We start from the raw sequence: 18,513 nt of genomic DNA, 5'->3' as shown, positions 1-18,513 counted from the left end.
TGTGTGTGTGTGTGTGTGTGTGTGTGTGTGTGTGTGTGTGTGTGTTACACAGGCACACGCCTATGTAAATAGCCTGTTTGTTTGTTTGTTTGTTTGTTTGTTTGTTTATTTATGTAGCCTATATGTATGTATGTATGTATGTATGTATGTATGTATGTATGTATGTATGTATGTATGTATGTGTGTGTGTGTATGTATGTATGTATGTATGTATGTATGTATGTATGTATGTATGTATGTATGTATGTATGTAGGTTTGTTTGTTTGTTTATGTATTTGTTTACATTTTATTCTGCTTCTGATAGGTACGCGCCTGTTGTTCGGCAACGTTCCCCTCGATGATGAATCGCGCACCCTGTCATTCTATGGGATCCAGCATCTAGCCAACATTTTATGTTGCATTCGCCTGCCTGGAGGACAGCTAGCCTACGCCTAACTACTACTCTACTAACATGGACTTTTGATTGAAAAGGCCTACTTTATTAAAAGTGTGCAAGTAGTAGCCAGGACTTCATGCATAATATATAGATTAAACCCTGTCACAATGACAGTGGGTATTATGTTTAATGTTATTTGTACACGCTGTATTTTCATTTAGAAAGTTGTATATATGCTATTGTTTGTCATGAAATATAGGCCGGTGTGTACACCAAATTGATTTATGGTCTAATATAAAATAATGATTGTACTCACATGTGCGTTTCATTTATTTTCAACAGTGATAAAATAATTGGTGAACAAGCTATGGTTCAGAACAGAGGCGGACGGTGTGTGTGTGTGTGTGTGTGTGTGTGTGTGTGTGTGTGTGTGTGTGTGTGTGTGTGTGTGTGTGTGTGTGTGTGTGTGTGTGTGTGTGTGTGTGTTAATAATAGCCTGTCATTGTAATTAGCCTATTCTAGTAGTATATGTAGTAGTAGTAGTATAGGCTAATTATAATCATAATAATAATAATAAGCTATATATACTAGGCCTAGTAGTAGGCCTTTATAGCCTAGGTAGTTGTAATAGTAGCCTATAGGCTATTAGTGTATTATTATTATTAATAATAATATAAGCTCCACCTCCCATCCTCGCATAGATAATAATTATTATTATTAGTACTAATAATAATCATTATTATTTGCTATTATTATGATTATAAATTGTCAACTTGAGTTTCTCTACAAACTTTCCCTTATAAGTGAAAACCATATGACTTACTGGATGGAAGGGCAGAGAATGAAAGTGAAAACTACCCTGCCAGCCCGCATAGAGCAGACAGTCTGATTTGCAGAGTCAGTCAGACTGACTTTATTGTACAGATTTAGCAGGAAGTAGAGAATAATCCAACATGTCCAGTGTACAGGAGAAGATGTATGACCGCAGTGACTCCTCTCTCACATTTGTCAATGGACCAGATGAATTAGATTGTAAGTATAATTTATATTAGCCCCGTTTGGAACCCCATAGCGGAGGGAGAGGTTCCGATCGGAGCTAAGCCTATATTTGTATATAGCACTATATAATTTAATGCGGACAATTCCGATTTCAATTTATCTACATTCCATATTGCTACTATATTGCCCAGTCGTATAGGCCTACTGATTGGGCCGTCAATTTAACACTGAAAGTGTAAACGGATAGATTTGACTGTGTGTTCGTGGTCACTGCATCGGCACGAAAAGCTGCCTGACTTTTATGACCATGATTGAACTATTTTGGCGTAGACTAATTCTAACGTTTCCCTTCACATGTGTCAGTCGAGTGGAATGAATACAAGTCTGCGAGGGCAGCTATGTCCTGTGGTCATGCTGTTACGCCAATATCTCTCACAGCTTGGTGTCGCCATTTGTTATCACTGGTATTGTAGGCTATATAATGTATCATTTGACATCTTCCCACATTCCATATTGGCTAACTGAAAAGAGTGTTTGGTTATTATACTGACTTCATGGGACAATTAGCTATAGCCCGGGGACCTTTGGTTGTTTGAACGGATACATGCAGGATAGGTGTGGGCAGCAGGGACATCTGGCCTGGGCACCTCAATGTAAAATTGGCTATTTTTTCCAAAATGTTTTAAAAATAAAATATTTGAAAAATCGTCTTAAGTAATGTAAAGTACACACGATGTGAACAGGTAGCCTACAATCCCTACATCATTATCAGACTTAATTGTATCCTTCAATTTCTTGTTTATGCCCCAAAATGACAGGTTTTGTTTTGTATAATAGCACTTGTAGAAATATTAGACCTTAATTGTTATTATATACATTATATACTTTTTCAGGGTTATCTATAACTATAATGACCTAATCGGAGCTTTCCAGACGCGTATTACGCACGCACGCACTAATTATTACGCACGTCATTTCACGCGCTTGTTCTAACTCAGGGATCAGGGAGAGGTAATGGAATATGAAGTCCCATAATCTGGGGGATGTGATGATGCGCCTCGATGCCCACACAAAACGACCACAATGGAAATTATAAATCAGAGGACCACAATGGATAAGCAAGCCTTAGGGCTTTATAGTGTTTTTATCCTCGATGATATTGTGTTATGGAAGACAGTGCTGCTCTTTCCTTTTATTACCAAATACATTCAATTCAATTATTAAATGTATTCAGTCCGTAAATTCAGGAGACTCCCGTGCGAATAAGCCGTGCAAAATTACACGGGCACGCACCACGTCTGTGATTGTGAGATAGGTTAGGACTAGTCCTGGTCCAGAGCGTCAGTGAGTTTAACGCCCTGCTATTCTCATAGACCGAAAATTCCACTGCCATGCCTCCGTCTTTAGTTTAGCCTCCGTCTTTAGTAAAAAATAAACCAAAACAAAGACTGTTTTGTGTTGTTGAAAGTCTACTCTCCAGGGTGGGAAGCCTCTCAGGACTGCACATTCTCTGTTTTGGGGCGGGCAGAACATAAAATATGTCCGCCAGACAGAGATTATTTCATTTAGTCCACTGCGCCCTCTACAGATCTGGTCAATATAAATTACAAGTTGCAACTTTGCAACTGGAGCCCACAGTGTGCGAGTGTTTCTTTTCGTTTTACATTTTATGTTTTTTTGCTCAGCACCTTTTTTTGTTTTTGCTCAGCCCAACTTAGTTTGAATTTTAGAATGTTTTAAATGTGTTCGTTTTCCCTTTTCATAATTAAAGGGTCTCTGCAAATTCACCTGTCCTGTAGAAAGGCGGGACAATAAGAAAAAATGTGATGCAGAGTGGCCCTACACAGAGGTTCGTCAGATGGCTCTTCTTACCCCTGAAGAAAAGGTGGAATTTGAAGAGAAATTGGCCCGCCTTGCTGCCGGCGAATACTGCGATGTCAAACAAGTGAGTGCATGAATTTGAAAATGAAATTGAACATTAGCTTGAAGGTACTGTTATTTATTTATTTTTACAAGCAAACAGTTCAGTTGTGTCTTCTCTTGTCCAAGCACTCTCTCAGTCCATTTAAATACAAATTCCTCATTTGTCTCTCCACAACATCATGTTTACAGTGCCCTGGCTGCAGCTCTACTGTGATTAGGAATGTCTTCTCTAATCTCAGTGTGCGTTGTACCATGTGCACAGCTGACAGAAAGAGAGGCTTCGATTTCTGCTGGCAGTGCTTGCAGGAATGGAAAGGTCCAATGCCGAGATCGGACCGCTGTGACAACGACGGCTGCGTCAACCAGGAGCTGGAGATACTGAGGACCTGCGCTGACATCAATTTTGACTCAGTCCAGGGTGTCACAGGTTGCCCCTCCTTGCGGGCCTGTCCTACATGTGGCCTCAGAGTGGAGCATGACAAAACAGGTTGCAAGAATATCTTCTGCCCCCGCTGTAAGGTGGAGTTCTGTTTTGTGTGTCTGAAACGCACCGCTGATTGCCAGAAAAAAAGCATTTCTGACTATTTCTTAGCCTGTTGGTGTAGCCCCAAGACAGACCTCTATACCCGTGTGGAAGAGATAGTGCACTGTAAAATCCTCAGTGTTATAGTTTAACTGAAAGAGAGCGATTTGGTCAGTTTGCTCTTCAAAGTTGTGCTTGAGGAGTTTACTGTGAGACAATGGCAAAATAGTCATTTATGTGCTTTGGTGTCCATTGATTGTCACAGTGTAAAACTCTTTCTGAGGAAATGAATAAATGGGGTTCTCCCATGAGCGCTGCTTATGTCAATAAATTACATTTTAAATTTGCCACCAGCTTGCTGCCCAAATACTTAAAGTGTTTAATTTGTCAACATGTGCTGATGACTGTCCACTTCTCCAGATAGTAGAATAAAATGTATAGATTCTGAGGCACTGTATGCAACTAACCAGGATTAGCGAACATATCGTCGCTGTGGCTGGAACTGGAAGCCTTAATTGTATGTCCAAATTAAAACTGTTCTTTTTCAGGAAAAGGAAAAACGAACCTGTGTTCCAATGGAACACAGGTTATTGATTAGAGGTCACAAGTTATTGTTTAGTGGTCATGCACAAGTATAATATTTATAAAAACCCACACACAGACTTAACCACTGCATTTTTTTTGGTTGCTTGTATATCTGCTGTTTTTGCAGTAGTACTACTACTACTACTACTATAGTAGTAGTAGTAGTAGTAGTAGTAGTAGTAGTAGTAGTAGTAGTAGTAGTAGTAGTACTATACATTTCAAATATGGAGATACAAGAGAGTTAGATGGATGTTTTATTATTAACAAAACCAGACCCATATATCATATGCAGTCTCAATAATATACATACAGTTTTGTGGATCTGCTATAACATGACCTTAGCTCTGGTCCATTAGCCTGAAGGAGTTCTCCTTCAGGCTAATGGACCAGAGCTAACATGACCTGAACTCTGACCTGGAGGAGTGACACTTCCTGTGCATCACCATGAATGCAATTCATGCCAATTTGTCTATTGTTTGTCTTGAAATGCTATAGGCTGGTATGCAGGCCTACACCAAATTGATTACTTAAAACAGTAAAATGATTAAATCACTATATGTACGTGTGCATGCATGTGTGCGCCCCAAGTGCAGTAATGTTGGTTCTATCTGAAATAACATAGTCTTTGTGATGGGGCCATATTTGTTCCAAACAAAAATCTGTATAAAATAATAATAATTAGCCTATTCTACAATTATTATTATTATTAGCCTATTCTAGTGTAGCCTAGTAGGATAGTAGTAGTAGGCCTAGTAGTAGTAGTAGTAGTAGGCTAGCCTAGTAGGCTATTAGCGTATTATTATCATTATTATTATTATCATTATTGTCTCCGCCGAAGGTGGAGAATATGTTTTCGCTTTGTGTGAGCAAACATTGTTAGCCAAGCTAACATTGGGCAAGCTCCACGTGACACGTGTCAATTTGTTGACACCAATGCCTCTGATTGGCTAGAGGGACGTGTGACGAAATAAAATTCTATAAATAGGTGTGTCACTTCAAAAAGCTACTACTTTTTGAAGTGAGGTAAAACAGGATCAATCAGACTTGATTGGAACAGTACCTTCAGTAAGTCCAAGTCACCCGTCTGTGCGTGTGTGTTTCCCTCTGAGAACACCTAACATTGGTCAAGCAAAGGCGCAGAAGGCCAAAGCTAAGAAAGCATACTCATCTACAATTGTAACGTAGAAGAGGACTAGAGTTGAAATGATCCCACAACAAAGCCGAACTCTTAATACGTGTCAATATGTTGACATCAATGTCTCTGATTGGCTAGAGGGACGCATGACGAAATACAATCCTATAATAAAAAGGTGTGTCACTTCAAAAAGCCGTTTACGTTTTTGAAGCGAGGTAAGACAGGATCAATCAGTCTTGATTGGAACAGTATCTTCTAGTCCAAATCACCCGTCCGTGCGTGTGTGTGTCCCTTTGAGAACACCTGACATTGGTCAAGCAAAGGCGCAGAAGGCCAAAGCTAAGAAAGCATACTCATCTACAACAGTAACACAGAAGAGGACTAGAGTTGAATTGATCCCACAACAAGACCGAAATCTTAATACGTATTAATATGTTGACACCAATGCCTTTGATTGGCTAGAGGAATGCATGACGAAATACAATTCTATAAATAGGTGTGTCACTTCAAAAAAACGTTTACGTTTTTGAAGCGAGGTAAGACAGGATCAATCAGTCTTGATTGGAACAGTATCTTCTAGTCCAAATCACCCGTCCGTGCGTGTGTGTGTCCCTCTGAGAACACCTAACATTGGTCAAACAAAGACGCAGAAGGCCAAAGCTGATCAAACACACCAATCAACTGCTGAAACTGTTCAAGACAATGAAGATGAAGAAGACAGACAAGTATTTGAACAAACCAGTCAATTACAATTTTAAACATTTTTTTAAACATATTTTTAAACATTAGAAGACAAAATATGATTTTTAAATCATTTTTTTTTTAATAAATATTTCTTTAACATACACATTTTTATTTAACTACAGTATATATCTTTTACTCTACTGTATCTCATTAGTTATTGCTATGATAATATAATTGCTATAGTCTGCTGGCGGAGACTTGTGCTCCGAGGAGCACATTTTCTAGTTATTATTATTATTATTATTATTAACATAATCTCCACCTCCCAGCCTCACGGGATAATAAAATAATAAAAATAATAATAATAATGGTTATTATTATTATTACCATTATTATAGCTATTATTATGATTATAAATAGTCAACTTGAGTTTTTAAACTTTCACTTGAGTGAAAACCATATGACTTACGGGAAGGGCAGAAAATGAAAGTGAAACCAGACAGAGCAGCAGTGTGATTTGCAGACTCAGAGTCAGACTGACTTTACTGTACAGATTTAGCAGGAAGGAGAGAATAATCCAACATGTCCAGTGTACAGGAGAAGATGTATGACCGCAGTGACTCCTCTCTCACATTTGTCAATGGACCAGATGAATTAGATTGTAAGTACCGCCTATATATATTCGCCTACTATGATTTAATGCGGAAAATACCTATTTCAATTTATCTATAGGCATATTGCTATATTGCCCAGTCGTAGGCCTACTGATTGGGCCTGATCAGTGCTCACAGAGCGTCAATGTAACACGTACTGTAAGTGTAAACGTGTAGATTGGACTGCAGTGGTCACTGCATCGGCACAAAAAGCTGCCTGACTTTTATAACCAAGATTGAACCATTTTGGCTAATTCTAACGTTTCCCTTTACACATGTGTCAGTCGAGTGGAATGAATACAAGTCTGCAAGGGCAGCTATGTCCTGTGGTCATGCTGTTACGCCGATGTCTCTCACAGCTTGGTGTCGCCATTTGTTATCACAGGTATGTATGTATAAATAATGTATCATTTGACATCTTCCCACATTCCATAGGCTAATTGAAAAGAGTGTTTCGTACTGACTTTAAGACTAGTAGCTATAGCCCGGGGACGGGGGACCTCTGGTTGTTTGAACTGTGAAAAACACATGCGTATCGTGATTCGTGATCGATAGATTTAAGTTTCCAGGGTTATTATTACTATAATGACCGGAGCTTTCCAGACGCATATTACGCACGCACGCACAAATTATTACGCACGTCGCGGTCATTTCACGTGCTTGTTCTAACCCAGTGGTTCTCAACCTGTGGGTCAGGACCCCCAGAGGGGTCCCCACATGATTTTGTGGGGGTCCCCAGATGACAGTGAATTGACATTTTAAGGATTTTTTAGACCTTTTTAATATCTATTTTTTTAAAAAGAAAAATACCATTACTGCATCAAAAGTCATCCACAAACTATACTATAAAAACTGGTCAAACATTGGCCAAATTGTCAAATAATATATAATAAGAAAGAGGCAAATATTGTGAAAATGGCTGATCTACAAGCTCACAAGGCCTTGTGTTGCCAGGCGTTGTGAGCTTGTAGATCAGCCACAATATTTATGTATAGAACTGAGTCCAACTAAATGTATAGGCCTAATGCCTCAACTCAAATATGATTATTTTGGAGGGGGTCCCAAGTTCAAATATGGTTATTTTGGGGGGTCACGGCCTGAAAAGGTTGAGAACCACTGTTCTAACCCAGGGGCCAGGGAGGTCAGGGAAGTAAGGGAATATGAAGTTCCATAATCTGGGGGATGTGATGCGCCTCCATCCATGCCCACACAAAACGACCACAATGGAAACTAGAAAAAGTGCTCCTCGGAGCACAGGTCTCCGCCAGGTCAGGTAGGTTATTGTGGCCTCCAGGTGGCAGAATAATAGGCAGATGTGAAAAGGGTGCCATTTTTTCCTTGGCCTTTCATTGTCTTTGCAATAAATGACCTGCTGGTGGCGCTATAACAGGCCAATCTGAAAAGGGTGGCATTTCTTCCTGGGAATGTGCGTGCAAAATTTCACAGAAATTGCAAGCTGCTTTCATGAAGCCAATGTTAGTCAATCAGGATGGAATATGAAAAATCAGACAAATCTGTCTTGATCACATGACTATGGAGATACTGTGTACCGTTTTGCATGATTTTCGGACAAAATCTGAAGGAGCAATAGCCTCTAGGGAGTGTGTGTGCAAAATTTCACCAGATGGGTACAGTTACAGATAAAAACACGAATCGGCCTGTTGATAGGTTAGGATGTGCTACAGCAGGGTGGGCAACCTTTTCGGGCACTATCACTTTTTTCTTTCTTTTTTTACCAATCTGGGAACCCATCGGCAAATATCAGTTTTAAGAGATCACAGTTTTACTTATCTCTCAAAGCAGATTTCTTTCTAATTTTTTTAGCCGATGGGTTCCCAGATTGCCGTTTTACAGACAGCAAGCAACCACCATTGCTTTTAAGTCTTATATCATATAAGCCTATATATGTTATAAAGGCTGCAAATTAGAATAATACAAACAATAAAACAAACAAAAAGACAATAATTAAATATTAAAGAGAAAAGTGTTAGGCATGCAAACAATACATGAAAGAATATTGATGGTACACTGATGATAACACATGATCCTATACAAATCAGAAGTTGGCTAAAATTCAAGATTACTAAAAATGAAGATGTTTCTCAGTTATAAATCTGTTTATTAGAGTAGGCTACTATAATGTAGCAGCTACTGAAAGAAGCAAGAAAATGGTCTTACACTATTTTCTCTATATAACTAATTTCTGTCACCTTTTATTTATTTTTTCAACTTGGTTTTACTTGACTTCCAGTTTGATAATACTGCAAACACACACAGTTTATTTGTCTATTCACTATAGTATATTTAGCTAGGGGAGCACATGCACCTCACAATAATTGAGAGCTCAATATGAATTGATAGAGGTTTGTCTTATTGGTTGCTAAATGCAGGAGAAGAGAAGAGTCTGTAAGTCATAGCCAAATAACACAAGAAAGTCAGAGGTTTATTGAAATGTTGTGTCTGATGAAGGGCGAAGTCACAGCTGCAGCACTCCCGTGTATTAATGTCTTTGCAACTGGAGCCCAGTGTGTGAGCGTTTTTTTGTTGCACAGCACCTGCCCAACTTAGTTTGAATTTTTTAAATGTGTTAGTTTTCCCTTAATTTCCTTTCCTTTTCTTAATTAAAGGGTCTCTGCAAATTCACCTGTCCTGTAGAAAGGCAGGACAATAAGAAAAAGTGTGATGCCGAGTGGGCGTACACAGAGGTTCGTCAGATGGCCCTTCTTACCCTTGAAGAAAGGGTGGAATTTGAAGAGAAATTGGCCCGCCTTGCTGCTGGCGAATACTGTGATGTCAAACAAGTGAGTGCATGAATTTGAAAATGAAATTGAACATTAGCTTGAAGGTACTGTTATTTATTCATTTTTTACAAGCAAACAGTTCAGTTATGTCTTCTCTTGTCCAAGCACTCTCTCAGTCCATTTAAATACAAATTCCTCATTTGTCTCTCCACAACATCATATTTACAGTGCCCTGGCTGCAGCTCTACTGTGATTAGGAATGACTTCTCGAATCTCAGTGTGCGTTGTACCATGTGTACAGCTGACAGAAAGAGAAGCTTCGAATTCTGCTGGCAGTGCTTGAAGGAATGGAAAGGCCCAATGCCGAGATCGGACCGATGTGACAACGACGGCTGCGTCAACCATGAGCTGGAGATACTGAGGACCTGCGCTGACATCAACTTTGATAGAGTCAAGGATGTCACAGGTTGCCCCTCCTTGCGGGCCTGTCCTACATGTGGCCTCAGAGTGGAGCATGACAAAACAGGTTGCAAGAATATCTTCTGCCCCCGCTGTAAGGTGGAGTTCTGTTTTGTGTGTCTGAAACGCACTGCTGATTGCAAGAAAAATCGTACTTTTAACTATTTCTCTGCCTGTTCCAGTGGTGTAGCCCCAAGACAGACCTCTATACCTGTGTGGAAGAGATAGTGCACTGTCAAATCCTCAGTGTTCATTTAACTGAAAGAGTGCAGCTTAACTTTATATTTTCAGAGTTCACTTACTATTGAGGAGTTTACTGTGTAGAAACAACAATAGCAAAAGAGTCATTTATGTGCTTTTGGTGTCCATTGATTGTCACAGTGTAAAACATTTTCTGGGGAAATAAATAAATGGGGTGTCTCACCATTTCTGTGTTTGTACCCTCTGGTGGTTTCTGGTTCTTAGGCTTGTGTATTTTAGGAGAGATTCTCCTGAGAGCTGCAATGTCAATTAAATTTGTCACCGGCTTGCTGCCCAAATACTTCAAGTGTTTCATTTGTCAACTCATGTGTCTGATGACTGTTGTCTCCATCTAAATAGACTAAATTGTGAAGTTTTTTTCAGATAGTAGAAAAGAAAATATTCTGAGGTAGGCCTACTGTAGGTGTAAATACAACTATACATGGACACAAGATTAGCTAACATATCGTCGCTGTCAATTGTTTAGTGGTCATGCACAAGTACAATATTTATAAAAACCCACAGACATACAGATAGAATGTTTTTGTTTTGCAAATTTGCAATTTCAAATATGGAGATACAAGAGAGTTAGATAGACGGATGGATGTTTTATTATTAACAAAACCAGACCCACAATATCGAACGCAGTCTAAAAAATATACATGTAAGTTTACCAGAGTTTTATGGATCTGCTGACATGACCTGAACTCTGACCCTGGAGGAGTGACACTTCCTGTGCATCGCCAGGACAACAGCCAACAGGCAGACAGCAGCCGTGATGCCCAGGACTGTCGCTATGGTGACCTCAGTTGGGTGACTGGTGGCTACATTAGAAAGATGGGTAGTGGATCGAGTCTCACTAGGTGAAGTTTGGAGGGTCCGATAGGAATCGCTGAATAAGACAAATTAAAATAATCAATCTGGGAGTAGAGGATTTACTTAAAGTAATGAAGTAAAATACTGTACACAGATATAAGTGCAATTATCACAATACTACAATGTTCTAAAATTCAATTAAACCTCTTAACACACAAAGACATTTGTATCACTCATTTTTAACCTATCTTCATATAATTGTTCCTCGCTAATGCTTATTATAAGATGTCTACTCGATCTGTGTCTCAGAGGAGGGCTGTCGACTGTTCAGAAACCTGCCTACCAGTGGGCATCATCGGTAGGTTTGGTCATTTCAAACAAGATTCCAAACATAAAAAAGGTTTTTGAGCTGTCCATAGCAGCACACCAATGAGACGCAGAGTGAGTAGACAGAAATTGTGCCATCTTACAAAGAGCATTAGTAAGGACCGATAATGTGAAGATAAGGTTGAAAATAGGTGACGTGCTCCTTTAAGAAGACTGACTTGCCTTTCAGAAGCAAACAGCCCACCTGTGGAGGGAGTAGGAGATGTGCTGAGATGGTTGTGTGCAGATTTAATGTCAGTGTGTTGACATAACCTCCTGTCAGGGCAGAAGACCAAGCCTCGGTATCCTTGTACCTTGAACAACAACCAGAGAGGACACAGAATGAGTGCTCAAAGTCTCAAAATGCAAAGGCCACAGGAGGACATAGCAGCCCTTCAAGGCATGTATTCATTCAGCTCGAATGTTACACAAATAAGAAGTGAAATGTTAGGATTATATCTTATATAAAAAAATCCCCAAAAGATTACATATTGGTCATGGCTGTTTGTGCTAGCCTAATACAGTGAGTGTTAGGTATTTTGCTGTGTAGGTTGAGGTGGAATATTGATATACTGCAACTCAGTCATCTATATCTTTCAACTGTAAATTAAGCACACAGGAGAGTATATCATAGTTTAAAAGATTCACAAAGGAGAAGATGGGCATACTTCAGTAGTGTGTGATCATGTGTCCTTGAGGCATTTCAGAGCAACAATTCACAAGCCTACCTGGATGGCGCTTCCTGCAGGACAGTTCATCCAGTCAGATCCAGACACCTGAATGTGGTACCGGTTGGGTCCAGTGCACCTGTATCTGTAACAACGACCATCTACTGTGCTAGCGGATGAGAGGGAGTCCCTCTGGTCCTCAGACACAGGGATGAGAGGAGACTGACAAAAGCACACAGGTTACAAATGTTATACTGAGACAACTTGCGCAAGTAAAGGCGTTCATACTGTGACACTGTAAAATCCTGCGTGTTACTTTAACAATCAAATTAACACTGCAGGATTTTGTGTATGTACTATGTACTGTATATCCTATTGTCCTATACACACACACACGCGTGCCCACACACACTAACCTCTCTGGTCAGATTGGAGAAAAAGCAGCGACTGTCAATGCCATACATCTCTCCTCTCGATTCCTCCTCCACGGACTGCATCTTGTTCTCCTCTTTCCAGCATTCACTCTGACATTAAGGAAGTAGACATTACATGAAAGACACAGTGAGAGAGAATGAGAGGTGAGGTCAGGTGAGGTGAGGAGTGACAATGACCCTGCACAGATGAAGCGTAAGGATTTGACTTATTTAAAATCATAAAGACTTGGCTCAGATGCTTAGGATGATTATTGGAGAATGAAGACAACTCACCTGGTTCCTGAGGGGTTTATAAATACGGCATCCTTCCAGGTATTCATCAGTCTGGCACTCCCCCTTGTGGAGGTGAAGGTAATGACACCCATGTCCACTGACAAGGAAAAAGAGATGTAAGGAGATGTCACAATTGTGTGTGTGTGCGTGCACGCGTGCATGCGTGCGTGCGTGCGTGTCGGGGGATTATTCAACTCTACCTGCCGATGCAGAAGAAGGATGAAGAGTTGTCCTGACAGGTTGATGGATATCCAAACTTGGCTCCCTCCCCTACAAATGTTATATGAATGAATCATTAAAGAACATTGGATTTCTTCATTTCCATCCCTGGCATGATGGTTTTAGCCAAGCAATCAGATTAGTCAAGGAAGTGTTACAGCTATGCTAGTTCCCAAAATACACAACCTGATATAAATTATTAGCTTCTCTCTTTTTCATGTGGTAAGTAAAAATGTCTTGTTATTATTCGTGTTTCTAGTTTGTGAATGCTCAACAGAAAACACATTTCACTCAGGACATATGCCTTGATAACTGTGCAAAAGCAATATTACCCACAAGGTAAATAACCAATGTCCATGGCCTTGCTATTGCTACACTAAAGACTTCAACCCATGATGTGTAAAGGTATCCAGTAACAACAGTGTCTTGACAGTACTAATACAATGGCATGAAGGACCAGGCCTATGCACCTTCTCCCCAGACCAGGTCCTGTGCCTGGCTGAGGTTGACAGAGTACCAGCCAGTGTCCTGCAGGGCGGCCAGGGTGACCACGTCAATCCGCACGGCTGATGGTTCTACAAGGGACGCCACCATGATGGAACCTTGCAGGACCCGGGACTCCCAGTGGGAAGACAAACCTGACGGACCAACGTCCTGCAAGAGGAAGATGAGGTAGGCGAAGAAAGACAAGAGTACTGTTTTTGAAAAAGGTGTAGTCAGAATTGTTTTACATAATAGACGCCACCATTATACTGTGCAGGACAAAAGCTCTCCCAATCAATGCAAAGCGATAAGGCTGAGCTCACCACACAAATCGCTCAATATATATAAGTATATATAAGTGTATACAAGTTCAGTATTCAATGTTGTGGGTAGGGGAGTAAGACATGACTCATTAGGAAGTAGAAATGTGGGTTATGAAGAGGATAGGAAAATGTTTAGTGGTTTCACAGTCAGAGCTGTCTACACAGTATAGCTTGTTTAGTATTACCAGGTTCTCCAGTGGTCCTCCCAGCTCTGGGTCAGTGGAAGCCAAATGTTTCTGTAAGGCTGAGATGACAGACTGGGTGTAGATCCGCATCTGACCCGACCCGTCACTGTTGGTCACCTGACCCCAAGGAGAACAACCCATCCCAGCTACTGGGCAAATCAGCCACAGGACAGGACAACGTGGATACAAGGTTATATAACTGATAAAGTATTATTTTAACAATTCACAAGATTTGGAAACGATCAAACTGGTGGGTGGATATAGGTACTGTAGGTTATCAAGGCCAAAAGAGCACAACATAATAGAGCATTTAATATGATTAACAAATATGTGGAATCCTTTTTAGTGACCTTGGGGGGAATGGGAGCAGTCTCTCCAGTTGCTGAAGAGTTGCTTAGAGAAACCCAGTGCATGGAACAGCTCATGGACGATAGTCTGGGGAATGGATGAACGAACACAGATGCTGGTTGTAATCTATACATTGTCCCGGTGGAAATGTCTCAAACAATAAGACTTTAAGATTATTTCACTTTTAACAACATATGATTTTCATATTCACTAAGACATTACACTAGTATTTCCATGGGGAGCCTTGCCCCCTGCAGGATATTTCCATCAACAACACCCTGGTGACACGTGCTCAAAACTGCCACGAATCAGTCAGCTGTCATTCAAGCCACAAATACAGGTATATGCATAATGACAACCACGTTTTGTGTTACCCTATTCTGTGGGCATAAGATTAATATTACTATCCATACCTGAACAGTGCCTTGGTGGCTATACGTCTCCCCAGTCAGTCTCTCCCTACAGATGACAACCACCCCGGCCAGAGGCCGGCCCTGGGCATCAGAATGGCAGTGAACAGCATAGGCTAACACACCAAGCTGGTGGAACCGGAGGTCATGAAAAATAAAGAGTATGAGATGACAGTGCAAAAGAGTGTGGTTGCTTCCAGGTACATTTTGAGTTGTACTTGATGTAATTTAGATGTTCTAAGGCCCGACTAAGTAGATTATGTAGCTAGACCGTAAAACACTACACCAAGTGAGTAGCTATGTGTTCATTCATCTGGATCCCAGCACAAGACCCTATATCTTTAAGACACTCTACTTTGAGAGAATGTGAGCTTTAAATACTGCATATCTATGGCTATAGAACCACATTTCTACCAACACAAACCACAGATTGACCGTAAAGTTTGTAAACGCTCTACCTTATTCATGCATAGTTTATTAATACTCTTTAATACTCATATATTTATGGCAACGAATACAATGACACTTCACCTCAGCCCTGCACTTGTCTGTTGTATGTACACGGAGGTAAAGTAGGAAGTCTGTGTGTGTCAGACCCGCCCCTTCAGGTCTAAGCACAGTCCGGATTGGTGAATTAGGATCCGGATATACTTCGCATCCATCCAGGTGTTCATCTGGGATCTGTCCATGTCAATGACGGTTTAGACAGCTCTTACATATATATTCTATAATGGAATCTATTCACACAAACTCTTATGTTCAGGTTGGCACAGCAGTTGGTTATAATTCAGCCTTTAACCACTTAAGCCCTATATACTTCACTGTTCAACGAAGTATAACAAAGTATATGCAGCTATTTCTTTGAAATTATTTTATTTTTTATTGTTCAGTTAATACTCACTGTCACATCAAGACATGTCTCCGTTCTGTAGTTCTCATTGGCTCTACCACACCTGTCCACAGAAACATTACAATGTTATTTACTTTTTTAGACAGAAGTTAAAGGATACTGCAGTTGTAGTTTCACATTTGGTTCCACCGATCTAATCCATAATTTATTAAATATTAAGATTACTTTTCGAGCTCAATATTTCCCTTCTACCCATAACAAAGAATTGTTTCTTATGTTTTTATGTAATCATGTTTTGATGATGATGGATGTAAAAATACCATCAGTGTCCTTTAAAGCTAGTAGAATACTAGTAGTAGAACACTTCTGGTGTTTAGTACACATAGCCTACAACTACAGAATGTCAAATGACTGTGTTTCAACTGGTTTAGCTCAGAACCCACATTTCTCCATGATAACACACTGTTGCCCAGTCTGAGTTGTACTTTGACCCTATGAGAATGTTTGCATGGCCCACTTTAGGGTCACTACCTGCAGGCTGAGACATTGTCCTATATAAGTTAATAAACAGTCATAAACCATGCAATGGGTGTTTGTGTGTAATTTTAAGACTAGTAGAATTATAGAATTTACTATGGTCACTTTCACTCAGCCATTAGGTTGAGTTTTTATGACCTCCGAATCGATCCAGAAAAACAGAATCGGAAACTGTCAGAACAAATGTACCCTGTTTTTAGATTATTTTTAATGCAATTCTTTATTGGTTTATTTTTTTAATAGTATAATGGTGAGAGACCGGAAAGTGAGATTTTGTGAGTGAAGAGATAACATGAGAGATATTCTGGATTCATACTTATGGTGTCACCGACAATCAGATCTGTGCCAACAGGATACCATACGCCTACGTACGTTACTGGCTAAGCCTCCAGGATACAACCACATCCTGATAAACACTCTTAGCCCTTCTTATATAGCTATATGAACAGAAATACAGTACACCAAACACAGTGTACACCAAACACAGTGTTTTTCAAACGTTTTGTAACCAAGGCACACCAATGAGTAAATCAAACTCTCTGCATTCATAGCAAAAATAGTCGATCAACAAGCTCACAATGCATTGCGATGTGTGCTTATAGACCTGCTATTCACGCCATTTTAGTTTTTTACAAATTTGAGGGAAAAAAACTGAATTTCCCCCTAGTGACATACCTAAAATATGGATGCCTGGTTGAAAGTTTTATTTGATTTAAAGTGGTAAAATCTTTATTTTAGGATATTTAATTTGTGTAAAAAACCTTTACGCACACCTAGATTAAAAGATTTAAAAAGCAGGTGCGTAGGCAACAAGCAGCATCATACAATCAACAACATCAGCAACATCAACAATAAAAAAAGAAACCGGCACACTGCCGACTTGCACGGTACAATAGCAACGTTTTAATATATAACAATATTATATTATATATAATTTGCCTCTGTATTGGGAAATGAGTGTGTACTGATACAGTAAATTAAGAAATAATTCATAACATTTTCTATAGTTATGTATTGCTATAATTATGTGTGGATGTCACACAATTCCAAGGCACACCTGGACTTGTCTCACAGCACACTGTTCGCTAACCACTATAGTATACAAACCTGTTGTAATTGGCAGCACTGGCATTCCTCCAAAGGAACTTGCAGTACTTGTTGATGTCTCTGCTGAGCAGCAAACGACCGATCACTCTGGTCACTGTTGTGTCAAACATTAGAAAATCAATTTCCAAACCACTGACAACACAAACATTTCCATGTCAAGGAAGGAAACCCCCCAAATGAATGTTATTTGTCCACGCCCCCCCCCCCCCCCCCCCCCCCATCTAAAAATATTTTCGTACCAGATTTGTGCTGTTAAAATTATTTAGAAAAAACATTCAAAGATTTTCCCTTTGTAAATATCTGGCAGCACTGATCACCATACATGCACGCACACAGCCACACCCCTGCATGCATGCACAAACACAACAGATTGCTATTTTCATACCAGACAGTAAGGAGGAGACCAATGCTACAGCCTCGCCGACAGCTGACTCAAGCCTTGATTTCTCAGCTTGTGATAGGACCGGTCTCTCGCTCGGAAGCCAGGTCCGGATTCTGATTGGCTGTGGTGACGCTGGAATGGGCAGGCCCAGTTCCAGGGGCCTCTTGGTCTGTGTTACCGATAGGGCCGGCTGAGGAGATGCCCTCTGCGTTGGCCCGTCTTTCAAACTGGCGGAGTGTGTGTATTCTTGCCTTGTGTGAGAACTGGGCATGGTCTCACTGGGTGGGCCGTAGTGGTGCCTGGGTGTAGTTTTGACCACCCTGACTTGAGACTGAACCTCATCAAAGATGCACTTCTCCTGGGCCCCGGGAAGCTCAACCATCATCACCAACATGATCCCCACCCATAGTTTCTGGGAGAGAGATGAAGCCATAATTAAGGCTGAACCATCTGGAACTCATCTGAAAGTCAGAGCAGAGCGGGTGATTAATCCATAATATTTGGAGCTATGCTACTATGCTACTACAGTATATACTGTAGTTTTACAGCAACATCTGTTATTCCATGGATGTTTAAGATGTCATCAAAGTAGCATACAGATCATAGCGGCACTTTCAATTAAATAGCATATAGCCTATATGTTATTTAATCATTAAAGATAAGTCATAAGATAATCATTCATAAGCAATAAATAGATAAATTAAAGATAAGTAGCCCACAGCCACAAAATAACTTGAAAAGCAGCCTTGAATAAAGACAGATTGTGTCTCAATTAAGCTCCATCGACAACTTC

At 40.2% G+C, this 18,513-nt stretch overlaps 2 protein-coding genes across 2 annotated transcripts; one reads left to right on the top strand and one right to left on the bottom strand.

The window, feature by feature from the left end:
* Nucleotides 1–1,330: 1,330 nt before the first annotated feature.
* LOC308101451 (E3 ubiquitin-protein ligase-like) lies at nucleotides 1,331–10,505 on the top strand (the record flags this gene model as incomplete). Its single annotated transcript, XM_080450870.1, has 6 exons — nucleotides 1,331–1,409; nucleotides 1,740–1,840; nucleotides 6,824–6,887; nucleotides 7,164–7,264; nucleotides 9,507–9,680; nucleotides 9,849–10,505. 6 exons carry the CDS (start codon nucleotides 1,331–1,333, stop codon nucleotides 10,305–10,307), a joined length of 978 nt encoding a protein of 325 aa, XP_080306996.1. The 3' UTR covers nucleotides 10,308–10,505.
* Nucleotides 10,506–10,915: 410 nt separating this feature from the next.
* Nucleotides 10,916–18,114, bottom strand: cirop (ciliated left-right organizer metallopeptidase; the record flags this gene model as incomplete). The annotated part of the gene is made up of 14 exons (XM_080450869.1): nucleotides 10,916–11,211; nucleotides 11,707–11,815; nucleotides 12,230–12,391; nucleotides 12,586–12,693; nucleotides 12,877–12,973; nucleotides 13,077–13,146; nucleotides 13,566–13,749; nucleotides 14,087–14,232; nucleotides 14,437–14,521; nucleotides 14,848–14,973; nucleotides 15,376–15,525; nucleotides 15,746–15,797; nucleotides 17,339–17,432; nucleotides 17,724–18,114. The coding sequence occupies 14 exons, from the start codon at nucleotides 18,112–18,114 to the stop codon at nucleotides 11,144–11,146; spliced, it is 1,842 nt and encodes a 613-aa protein (XP_080306995.1). The 3' UTR covers nucleotides 10,916–11,143.
* Nucleotides 18,115–18,513: the final 399 nt, after the last annotated feature.

This window comes from Gymnoscopelus braueri (assembly GCF_963280865.1).
Source record: "Gymnoscopelus braueri genome assembly, chromosome: 15".
NCBI classification, from domain to species: Eukaryota; Metazoa; Chordata; class Actinopteri; order Myctophiformes; family Myctophidae; genus Gymnoscopelus; species Gymnoscopelus braueri.
This window is presented reverse-complemented; position numbering and strand designations above follow the sequence as displayed.